Source organism: Buceros rhinoceros, unplaced genomic scaffold, assembly GCF_000710305.1.
Source record: "Buceros rhinoceros silvestris isolate BGI_N320 unplaced genomic scaffold, ASM71030v1 scaffold16916, whole genome shotgun sequence".
Classification (NCBI taxonomy): Eukaryota; Metazoa; Chordata; class Aves; order Bucerotiformes; family Bucerotidae; genus Buceros; species Buceros rhinoceros.
The window spans coordinates 66,050-78,727 of NW_010417092.1; the positions used below are offsets into that span (position 1 = coordinate 66,050).

At 37.4% G+C, this 12,678-nt stretch overlaps 1 protein-coding gene across 1 annotated transcript in view; it reads left to right on the plus strand.

Annotated features, from left to right (window-relative positions):
- LOC104495135 (rho guanine nucleotide exchange factor 7) overlaps nucleotides 1-11,893 on the plus strand; it is a gene marked incomplete at its 3' end in the record, with an annotated part of 46,459 nt that extends 34,566 nt beyond the window's left edge. The window contains exons 9-11 of the mRNA XM_010138065.1: nucleotides 9,673-9,811; nucleotides 10,679-10,738; nucleotides 11,747-11,893. Of these exons, the coding sequence (XP_010136367.1) occupies nucleotides 9,673-9,811; nucleotides 10,679-10,738; nucleotides 11,747-11,893 (346 nt within the window). The remainder of the gene's footprint in view (nucleotides 1-9,672; nucleotides 9,812-10,678; nucleotides 10,739-11,746) is intronic.
- Between the last annotated feature and the right edge of the window lie 785 nt (nucleotides 11,894-12,678).

The following is a 12,678-nucleotide window of genomic DNA, read 5'->3' on the forward strand; positions in this document are numbered from 1 at the left end:
ATTCAATTTGCATAGATGCCCTGTATCACCTTGAGGGAAGAGAGTTGAAGCCAGAATTCATGTAAGACATCTGCTTTCACAAACTTGTCCTATGTAGTCACGTCCTGCAGCAACTGTTAGTTTTGGGGCTATTTTTGTTTGCTTGTGGTACAGGACAGAACCATGTACCTTCTCTCAAAGGTTAGGCCTAGGACAAATTCTAGCAGGATATCTGTTTTTTTTTGCTTTATTTCCCCATCTTTCTTTGTCTTGTTGTGATGGACCAAAGTAAAGATATTTTGAATATTAACTCTTCCTAAACAAAGAGGAGCATAATTGCTTTGTTTTTTATAGTGTTAGCTTCTTTCAAGAACTTGTATTTTGTTTTAACAGCACAATATGTGGTAAGCTTTGCTCATAATAGCGTACATAAAAAAAACCTTCTAGCTACCAAATACTATGAACTGTCGCTTATGTTATTAAGACATGTAGCTACGTTCCAACCCCACTTTGAAAAATCAAGCTGCAAATTCATGTTGCAGTGTAGGCAGAAGAAAGATATTTGTTTTGTCAGAAGCAATAACGGATTAAAATTAAACAAGACAAAATATGTTTAAAATATGTTTTCCTGTTGAAACCCCTTAGTGTTGTTTTCTTTTGAATGGCCTACTTCTAGTACCACTTTCTGTAAATGCTAAAATATTTAGTTGAGCCAAGCCTATGGGGTTTTTAATACTCTAAGGCTTAGATTTTTTTTGTTTGTTTGTGCCTTTATGTTCTTTCCATATAAAGATCTAGGATTTAATCTGAATGTATTTGTAAAGAATTATCCTGACTTCAGAACTCTTGGAAAGCACAGGGAATAGCTGTGTCTGAGAAACCATGATAGAAAAGCAAAGGAGGAAAGCTGTTTATTCTGCATACGGAGAAGAAAACCATTTCTTCTCGTCTGTGTTTCGCGCGTAAGCTGTCCTAAGAAAAATCCGGTTCCTAGTCTGTAAAGTCAGCTTGATACAAATCCTGGTGGAGGTAATGTGTCATACAGCAATTAAGTTATTTGGATGTGGAAGTAGGCTCAAAGGAATTGTATTGTGCATAAGAGGTAGCTCAAGGGGAGGTAAGTTGGGATAAGACTTTCTTTTTAATGCTCTTGTGTTGCCAGGCATGAGTCAACAGAAGTGAATCTGTGTTTTGTTTTGTTTTAAATGACTGCCATTTTAATATTCTAAGCCCTTTGTTTTTATTGAACACCATTGCTGTAGCTAGCAAGTGGCTCAACTAAAAGAAATCTGTGAGATGGGTGCCATGAAGATCAGAAGTTGGCTTTAAGCAGTTTTGAATCTTTTCCTCTCAGAATGCCTGAAAGTTTTTAATTACATTGTTTTAAAGCTGGGGGAAAGGAGAGGAATAACAAACTGATTGAAGGCATGAAGAAAAGGAAAACCATCAGAACTGTCTCCTTGTCTATTTAGCTGAGATGGTTTTAGTGTGTAAAGCATCCTCATAAACCTTAAAGTAAAAATTACTGTGAGGTTTGAGGTTAGTCATGATTGTAATTATAGTGAATCAACTACTTTACAGTTAGTAATAGATAATAATATTGAACTGGAATTTTTCTGAGATGTCAGAGACTGAGGTTTAAGACTTCTAAGATACAGTGATGATTTGCTGACTGTTTTTATGGTACAGTTTCAGCAGAGGGTCCAAAAGCGTTATATGTGTTTTAATACCAGCAAAACTTTGTCAGAGAGATAGATGTTTACTGAGTTCTTGGATTTGAATATCACATTTGTAGGCTGTGCTATTCAGTAGCGTTTTAGAGACTGGAAAAAAGGAACAGTCTGGACTGGTTTGACTTGGAACATAAATTCTTACTGTCTACAGTAGATTATTTCTTGCCATGAACTCTGTGCACTTCGTAAAGCTGAACACACATGCATTAACTGTGCTTCTGAAAGCTTTTCTACAGAAAAAACCCCTAGCAGGTAATTTTAAGTTCAGATTCTTACATAACAAAATTAGTATTTTCTGCAGTTTATAAAGTTCACTTGCTTTTGGCTGGGAACCATACCAACAGAAAATCCAGAAAATTCTCCTAGATTGCTCTAGGTGACACTTCAGAAACTTTACCTCTGCTTTGTTTTTTTATTCTATAAAATATACTAGTTTTATTATTGTGTTTTTACTATCACTGACTTAAAAACAATTTGAAGGAAACTGACTATCGTTTTGAAGCATTAATTGTATTGTTTCTTTAACCAGTTGGTCCCTGTAACATCAAAATTGTAAGTAATCATCTGGTTTGAAATATTGCCCATATGAGGTCTTTATATGTAATTTTTTGAAATATCAAGAATGCTCTTAAAGCAGTGTGCTAGTAATGCCCATTAAAGTTGACACCTGGTAAAGACCCTGTACCTGTGTATACATATATAACATATAGATAAACCTGATGATATTAACTCAGAATTATTTTAGGACATCTAGTTAAAAGCTGCTTTTTTGAACAGCATTTTTGTGAAGTCTCTAAATAGTAGTCCTTGGAATGGGGCTGGAGAGTTAAAAGGGGCATTCAGTTGGAATGTGACTGTGCTTTTTTCTTTTTTTTTAAATGCCATTTGGCATGAATGCTAGCCTGTGTTTGCCTCTTTCTCTTCTTTCTCATTTGCTTCTTGATCCGTGGCAGGAACATCGAGCTTTTTATTTAATTATTATAAAATAAGGAAGTGTGTGCATGTATATACGTTCATGTATGTGCATGTTTTGTATAAATATACATTCGAGGTGAAGGGGGTTGCTTATATTACTTAATAGAGATTTTTCATGTTCAAATCTTCAAAGCCACAATCTTTCATTTCCTTAAGTTAGCTATTAATAGTCAAACTACTGAAATGATTATCATTAGAGACCTGAGTGTATGTGCATATGCAGAAATAGGAATAAAACCTACACAGCCCATACAGGAGATCAGGTTCCAGAGATGCATGTTTTTGAGGTTGTTTTTGCCTTTGATAATCACAGCAACAACAACAAAAATTCTTTTATTAAGTTTGGAAAAAGATTGTCGTCTTGATTCCAGATACGACACTGTAAGTTCTATCTAGGTGTTACGGTTGGTACTCAACATAATTTCTCAGATTTTATGCAGTCTTGAAATTTGGTAGGAAATTGTCTCAGGAATTGTTTCAGAGCCATTGCATATTTTTCCCAGAATTAAAATTCTTGCCATGTAATGAGTCAATTAAGTCATTTTTCCTTAGGTTTGTGATCTTGTCTTGTAATTGTGTCTTAAGTGATTGGCTGGAGCTGAAGAGGTGTAGCTCACAGCTAGCCGGGTGGTAGCTTTCACAGAGATCAGTGTTTTGCATGTTTCCGCCACTGCCTCTTAGCTTGTTCCCCTTGTTCCCTCCTCTCATGGTGGCTATACTGTCAGTATATGTGGTCCCTATTTTACTTACAGTCCGTAAGTCATACCTCTGGTTGCACTGTATGAGGTTTCAGTTTCTAATATCCCTTAGTTTTTCTTGAGAATCCCAGTTCAAGTCCAAGGATAGGTGGTCTCATATATGATATGGTGTTATTTTAGGAGAGAATTTTGCTAGCTGGTGAGAGCAGAACTGTCTTAAGGGCGTAGTGTTTAGTCAAAGTAGCATTGATTGCTGTGTGCTTCTGATCATAGATGTGTGCATGCTTTCCAGTAAGAGAAGAAACAGGATGAGCAACCTAAGGCGTGAAAGAATGAATTTTGCTCGAATAAATTGAAAACCCCGGTTGTATACAAAGTACAGAAATCAGTAATTGCAGTGGAGTAAGGAGTCCCAGGAACATGAGATGTTACCTACCTGGTGAAGATCACAAGCCACAAAGTTCAGTGCAAGGGAAAACTCCATCAAGAAAAAAAGAGGAAGCAGAAGCCAGGTCTGGGACTTTATATAGACTGTATCCCAAATGACAAGAGGAAAGATATTCGAGTATAGAATAAGAAAAAAAAAAAAGGCTAACAGGTCCCAGTGATCAGTGGACATAAAACTCTTCTGAAGAAATACAGGAGAGTACAGGCATAAAGCAATCAGCATTTAAGTATGTAGTTATTGGGGTGGAGGTTTTTAAGCTCCTTTCCTTTCATTAAATGACACCATGTTTATTGTAAAACAAAATGGCAAAAAAACATGTCGAAAAGAAAATTTTATTTGATGAAAAGGCAGCCAAAAATTAGTAATATATGCCTGGGTTTTTTTATTTTGTGAAGTGGCAAGTGTTGAACTAGTTCTCAGCTGCAAGAAAGATATTCACAAATCTTTGCTTCTTCAAACATAAATTTTGCTAGATTCTTCTGTTCTCTTAGACAACATGTCCCAAGCATATTCTACACTTGCATCACAGACCTAGCAGTCTGGATCAAATTTGTGGAGCTGAAACATCACAATTACTTCAAGTAACTGGAGCATGGAATACAGATCAGCTTGAGTCAGAAAACTCTTTGTGCCTCCCCCACTTTGGTGCATCCCTGAGCCTGCAAGTGTGCAGGCTGATGTCATACACTAGGCAACAGTCCCCGAGAGAGGAGCTTGATTGGGAAATTTAGCACTAGGAAATTAAAAGCTGCGGTTGACGGGTTGCTGAGCCAAGCTGTGCCACAACGCTCTCAAAATGCGGTGCCTGTGTGCAGTCCTCAGACCCCTCAGCAGTGATAGCTCGTGCTCCATCTATTACAAACAGAGACCTACTTCAGAAGTGTAAGTTGTGATTTTAAACGTATGTGTTTTAGTTTCTGGATGTGCTTTCCTCAAGTTTAAATGACTTTTTTTCCTTCTGTTACTGTAGGCACATCTCAACTTGTTTTCTTCCCTTCCCCAGTCTGATTTGCAGCTTTTGAGGCAGCTGTGCTAAGAAAGACTTGAATATATTAATAGGGCTTAAAGACACTTTTCATGGTGACCTTTAAAATATCTCAAGCTGTGAACTAACTCTGGTTTGGAGTGGGGAGAATGTTTCAGCTCAAGATTTCAGAATAAAGGAAGCACAGCACTTTTGTATGCTTCTCTGCATTTTAGTCTGTAGAATGACGCAAGTAGTGAATTCAGATCTCAGCTGCCTCTTTCTGAAAAGCTACTTATTTATGCATTTGTGACTTAGATGATGATTTCACTGTTCAAAAGTTTTTCCTGTTCAGCTAAAATGATACCTTTTTTAAAAACATACTGCTTAGCTGTGGGCTGGAGTTTTATTTAGCCTATGCTGCCTAGGAGAGTGTGGTACTTGCAGGCATCAATTGAAATTGTGACATGAAAGAGCCATTGTCTTTGGCAAAGCAGCTGCGCTCTTAAGCTAATGACACTGACTTTTAAGCTGCTATCAATTAAAAATACAGTTGTGAACTGTTGTCATATTCAAACAGTATTTTAAACCATCCATATTTTGTTGAAAATAGAGCTTTCAGTTATATTCTGTATTATATTTGTCCTTTGTGAATAAAAGAAGGTCATTCACTTGAAGTTTTGAGTTAAAGTAGCATCCATCTTGCCAGATATTTTATGTCCATGAAGCTGCAGAGGCTGCAGGTTGGTTTAGCATGAGTAGACTGCTAATGGGGTCTGCATGATGGAACTGTTCAGGCTAAATTTTAAATTTTGTATTAAAAGTGTGTGTGTGTGTGTGTGTGGTTTTTTTCATACTGGAGTTTGACCAAGCTGGCATGTCAAAACTTGTCAGAAGGAAGCACAGGAGTATATGAAAGAAAACATTGTCCTCTTGGGAGGAAAACTACGTCATTCAGTTTTAATTACACCTATAAACGCTGCTCCATGTAAAACACTTCCTGATGATGCCATTGCTAAGCGTGTTTTTCAGGACTTTGTGTACATTTCAATTGCACTGAGGTTTAAACTTGCTTCATAGGTTCCTATACTGTGACTAAGTAAACAGGAGATGATAAACAACCCAGTTATCTTGTGTTTAAGAGCAGTGAATGGCCTGGAAACTGCTGCAGCGCTGCGTAACCACAGAGTGCCTTTAGTTAAAGGCATTGCAAAGCAGACAGTGAAAGCAAGACAATATCAGGTTATTATTTCAAGTTTCCAAGTAGTCAATTTTAATTCAGGCTACAGCGAGGTTCTTTTTCTGTTTTCTCACACATCTATTTCATAATGATGAAGTTGGGAAGAAATGAAAATGCAATGAAAATTAGAAACATGAATATGGGTGAAATGGTAACCAATGTTTCACCTGCTGTAGAGGTATTTAAAAAAAAAAAAGAGTTAAAAAATGGGCAAGCATTGTGTCAGAGGATAGCTCAGCATATGCCATTTGTATAATGCATTTGTATCCACTAGCAGTATGGTGATGGCCAGAGTAATTAGGAATGGGGAGGTTTGTGTCTTCACGATCTGAAGGCAAGAATTTGTCCTGTTCAGAACAGTGTTGACTTGAATGCCCTGTGGTATTTGCGATTGGCATGTTCTGTAGGACATACTGGTGTGTTGGGGAGGAAGGAGAAGCTGGATAGATATGTGTATGGGTTGTGCTGCCTGAAATGGGAAAGAATAGCAGATAACATAAAAAGGAATAGTTGATAAAGTTTGGCAGCAGGGACTGTGTCTGGCTGAAGCAAACAATGCAATGAATGAGTTTAAACAGTTACTTCCTATTGGTTCTTGTAGCAAGTATCTTTCATTTAAAATAAAGATACTTGTCAAGTACCATATGCAGTCTGACTTTGTGATGCTGACATGGATGGGGAATGCTTGCAGGGAGAATTAATGGACAAAACAAAGCAGTGGCATGCACATGATCAGTGTTATATACAGAGTGAAATGAAATTTTGAAACTGCTGAGTGCCTTTCTGACAGAAGGGCTTTCACAGGTAAGCTTCCTGTGGAAACTGGGTGCCATACCTTCATTTGTCTGCCTCATCACCTTGCTGGAAACAGCTTCTTCCCTTTTAGTTGAGTCAGGAGGATAGCCAAATTATCACACTCTATCTATGCAGCTTAATGTTTCAGTGAATTAGCCTGAATCCTCAGTGAAGAATTAGCTGGTGACACTGTAAAACCAAAACATGGTCATGCAAATCCTGTCTCATTTAGGGTGCCACCAGAATCAGTTGTCAGTTTCTGAAGTTGGTGTGGTTTTTATGGAGAGTAAGGGCTGTGATTAAAAGTGTCAGGCAAAGGAGGTCTTCCGGCTCTAGGTACGCAGAGTTGGCCAGTTGTACTTTTTAAGACAGAAGAGAACTCAGGTTTATCTGGGTTGCATTATTACAGTTTTTCAAACAAAGTACTATCAGAGGTTTTTTCATTGGGTCTTAATTTTGACTAAAACCTGATCACGAGTTAATTTTAGGAGGGCTGGAGTTGCTGATACATGTCGCTTGAGAGTGATGTAGCAAAGTCTGCCTGGTGGAGCTGTGGGCATTTGTGACTGTCCAACCCTTCTCTTTGCATCTTTAAAATGCAAAACAAGTGTTGAGAAATCCCCTCACCCGCTTTCTGGACTGTGCAGTTGAGTACAGCAGAAATTGCACAAAAACGAGCACCGAGGAGTGCCTGGGCCTAGTTAGAATGGGGTTGGAGTCCTCCAAAAGAGGTAGCGTAAGGTCATGTTGGACCTGACAATTCAGAAATAGTGCTGGATCTATTTAAGCAAGGTAGTGTAAGTGAATACCAATTAAGTAATCTGAAGACAAGTAAACATTGGAGTATGCTATATGGAAAAGTACCTTCACTTCTGAGAATTTGGAAAGCCTTAGCAGCTGGGACGAGAGAGATCTGTGGACAGGTTCATGTTCTGTTCTCTTCATCTATTAGGACAAATGCATTAACAAGCAAAGTGTCACTTGTTCTGAAATGGGAGGAGTATATGTGTGTCCTGAGGGAGGTAGGGAGGTCTGTTCTGTCTTAATCTATGTAATGCTTTTATATGGCATGACTCACTGGTAATTGAGCATGTGTATGGCAGTGTCCTGTCAGTGGTTTTTTTTTTTCCCTAGGGAAACTGAGCAGGTGAAGATTTGCTTTTACTTCTGCATGGAAACACTATGCCCTAGGTTTGGAGATCCTTGCCCTTCACTTTTTGAATGACATAATTTGTCATTATGTGGCCATAATGACAAATGAGAGTGCCTCATTTATTGCTGTTTTATTTTTGACAATGTTTTTGTGCTTTCTACAAGTACCAAATCTGATAGCTGGCTAAGACTTCCTCTGAAAACCACTGTAAGTAGTAGTGGGGGCATAATACTATTAATCAGTAAAAGGTAAGGACTTTTCGGAATATCTCAGAGTAGAATTTACATGAATGTCACATGACACGGGTGTTTTTGTTGTGAGTTGAGAACTAGCTAATCTACTATAACAAAGGCTCAAAACATGAGCAACCACATCTGCAGACATTTATAATGACACAACTCAAATGCAAGATGATGTTATCTTCTTAATAAGCAGCTTTCTGAATTTCCTTTATTTAGATTTTGTCTTCAGAATCCCACATTCATCTGCAACTTGTATTTTCTGAACCTGGAAATCAGCCCAGGTGCTGCTGTATCTTCTTTTCCCCAAAGACAGGGCTCATTTTGTTCATGGTCATTTAAACTCTTGAAACACTTGTCCTGCACCATAGTCCTCTGAAACCTCTGCTTTATTAGGAAGCAGCAGAAGTTACAGCTATTTAAAGTTCCCTTGATAGCAAAGTGAGCTGAAATTCCCAAGATGGGCTGCTTTTTAAACTGATTTGATATAGAAAGTTGAGGGACTGGGTTAGTTCTTGGAAATGATTCAAGTGTGAAAAACCCTCTGGATGGGAAAACTAGCGGTCAGTTCATGATACTTTGAGATCATAGATTTCTTACAGCGGTTTTGCTGCCAAAACAAGTGTGGTGTGTAAGTACTCCCACAGTGAAACCCCAACTCATTTGAGAGTAGATTGCACAGTAATTATTTCTACTATGGTCTACCATTTGTATGTTTGTTGGTTAGTATGGTTAGTTATTTTGCAATAACACCTTGGATGTGTGAGACATGTAAGTGTGGGAGGAAAAGTGGTTCTGAAACATTATGTGTCTTCCCATTAGTGCCTGACACCTTAAAAATATTGATGCTTGATGAAGTATGAAACCCTTGACTAATTAGTCAAGCACTGGAACCGTCTGTCCAGTGAAGTAGTTGAGTTACCGTCCCTGGAGGTATTTAAAAGACCTGTAGATGTGGTACTTAAGGACATGGTGTAGTGGTGGACATGGCAGTGCTGGATGAAGAGTTGGACTTGATGATCTTAAAGATCTTTTTTCAACCTAAACAAATGCTTGTGTATTACCTGTGTGAACCACCTCGAAGTCAGATGTCACTTTACTGAAGAGCCGAGTAATAAAATATAGTGCAAATGACTTTATTTGTGTAATCATTGCTCAGATTGGGTAGCATTTAGGATCTGTCTTTGGGCATTAGTTGCTTAGAACAGTGGATTTGATCCTATGTCTGTTGTTTCCTGGATGGACCCCAAATATGCAAGTGTCTTTGTCACTGTATTTTATTTAATACAGTAACTTTAAATTATGCTTGAATTACTTTTTTATTTGTTTGGCCTTGTGTTTTATTGGCAGAATTCACTGTGGATGAAAGACTGAAGTGAAGAATCCAATATAATTTTAATTGTTTTGGTAATTTGATCTTAATTTGCTTAAATATCTTGTGTACACAGCGAGGAGCTAGGAGAATTCATGGAGGCGAAAGGTGCCAACAGCCCTGGAATCCTTGTACTGACCACGGGCCTCAGCAAACCTTTTATGCGTCTGGATAAATACCCCACGTTACTCAAAGAACTTGAAAGGCACATGGAGGTATATCTTATCAGCATTTATGTTCCAGCTTAATGATGATTTGACAACAATTATTTTAAAGGTACATGTCAAACGTGATGGGACCCAAAATTACATTTGTTTACTCTTCCATCAGCCTTCTAAAATATGGGCTGCAATAGTTCAAAATTTAATGCAGTAAAACTTCCTGTAAAAGCTAAATTTTTCAAGTGAAGCTAACGAGAGAAGCTAGTCTGCACACCTAGCGCAGTCTTGCAGGGTCTTTGGTTGATTTGACATTGAACATACCTGTGTACTACTTGAGGCCACTTTATCTTGTGGAGGGAGTGCAGCTTCTCATCTTAGGACCTCAACACGTCAAACATATAACCAAAACAGTCCCTTTGACTTCTGCTGAGCGCTGTCCAAAACCGATCTTTCCAGCATGGGAAGGTGTTTGAGGAGCTACTGTTTCTGCCTTCGCATTTTATAGGTTAGATTTTTGGAGTGTGAAGGAGGGAGAGAAATACAAAGCATATGGGTCTTTGTCTTGTCACACAATTTGGTTAGTCAGTGAGTGACAATGGAACATACTAGTCTGTAAAGAATCTAATTTGAGACAAAGCTAACATGCCAAAAAATAAACACTTTCCTACTAGGATTTAAAAATCTCTTATCTACTAGGTCTTGTAAGACTTCTTTGGCTCTATTTTAAGCATAAGTAGGAATGTTGTAAGTGATTTTTACTACAAGCAAGTCTACCAGTGTTGGATATAAGAAGGCTATGAAAAGGGAGCAGATTGATCTACAACTTCTTTTTTACAAAATTATTAGTTAAGCATCTAAATTTTTTGTAATTATTTTTACTAGAACTAAAGTTTTTATGTATGTTTTCTCCGTTGATTTTAGGATTATCATCCGGATCGTCCAGATATTCAAAAATCCATGACTGCCTTCAAAAATCTTTCTGTAAGAGTGATTAAAAATAGATTATATATTTGAAAGTAGAGTGTTTTCTAATTTCATTCCCCTCTTTACAAAAGTGAAGCTTTTTCATAGAAGCTTGTATAAGGAATTTTTTAAAGCTTGGAAATTGATGCTGTTTGTGGGCAGAGCTGCAGATGGTATTTTACAGGGGAGTTACAGCAAACAGACCGTTGATGTAAGAGCCAGGCAAAGCATTCTGCATCTCTTGGTCTGCCCTCTTGCTCATGCTGCATCTCCTTTCCTTCTAGTGCTAGCTTAACTAGCATCCTGAGGAAGGGCTTCTTTATAACAATTGAGTCTATTTTCTAAGTTTTTTCTAAAGTGCATTTCTTCTAAGGGAATGGTGTTGGAGTTGGCAGGGGGGGTGGGTGAAGGGGAAAATGCATATACTTAATGCAGTTTCAGTTGCAATAAACTTAAATTTTTTGTGTTTCCTGTTGGGAGTGTGAGCTGGTAGTAACCTGGCATTTTCTATTTTTTTTTTTTTTTTTTTTTTTTTTTTTTTTTTTTTTTTTTTTTTTTTTTTATTAGAAGGAAAATAGTGTTTTCTGTGTTCAGAAGAGGTTTGGAGATCTCATTCTGTTGGAGGCTTTACAGACAAGAGGAAACAATTCCTCTTAACAAAAATTCAAATGAATGGGAGTACAGCTGTGTTACTCTTTTCTGCTGAGCCTAGGAGTTTTTGATTGGAAGGACAAAAAATTAAAATGTAAAAAAATAAGAAATTGGAGAAACAGAGCTATGACTGGATTTGGAATGGTAATCAAAGTCAGTGTATTGCAAGGAAAAGTAGTACTATTGAAGTTAGCAGAACTACTTCTACAAGAAATATTGTTAATAGTCACCTAAATGAAAACTCTTCAAGTTAGGTGCTGTCTTCGGTGTACTAAAAGCACAATAGTAATTACAACTGTAGTGGTATTTCTGCCCTTAACCTGTTCCAAATTAATAGAGTTGTTACAGTAGGTGTTTTTCCCCTGTGTGTTTTAGGCACAATGTCAAGAAGTACGGAAACGGAAAGAACTTGAACTGCAAATACTGACAGAAGCTATCCGTTGCTGGGAGGGAGAGGATATTAAAACACTTGGCAATGTGATTTACATGTCGCAGGTCATGATTCAGTGTGCTGGAAGTGAGGTAATGTCCTTGTCGTCTTTTATTGTCGGTCTGTCTTTCTATTTTGAATTAATTATAACCATTATGCAGCAGAAATAAACAGAATGTTTCAGAGGCACTCATCTAGACGAAAATCTTTCTCTACAGATTTAAGGCTTTTATTACAAAACCTGAAATAAATTTCCTTGAAGATGGACTGTCTCATCACCAAAATTTACTGAAACATAACTCATAGCAGTTATAAAATTAGAAGATAATTTTGCAGGACAATTTTCAAAGTGCATAATTAAACAGGATTTCTCATATTACGGGATCATTCGGCATAGCAGTTATTGTGGCATGTTTTAAATAACAAAAACTTTCAAGGTTTGTGTTGTTAGGTCTCTGATGCACCCTTTTCCTTTGCCTTTTTGGGCACTTTGCTCAAGTAGTAAATTTTAAAATACGAGCTTGAGAACCAAGTGGTTTTGGAGAAATAGAATAAGAGACGTTAGAAAGTTGAAGATGACACTGCAAAGTCTGGGGTGATATTTAAAAAAACAAAACCACAACACACAAAGGAAAGGTGGTCCTATCAGAAATAATGTTAAATAATCCTAAAAGCAAGTGCTAACAGAAAGGAAATGTTATACAGGTTACTGATGTGTGTTTTACTGTAAGTTGTTCCTCTCTAAAGTCAATGAAGCTTTGAACCTGGTGGGGACTTTTGAATTGAAGCCTCATTCAGTCCATTTCCTCCCTTAGAACAAAGATGTCCATAAATATAAAGAAAGAGAAATAATTAAAAATTTAAAATATTTCATAAT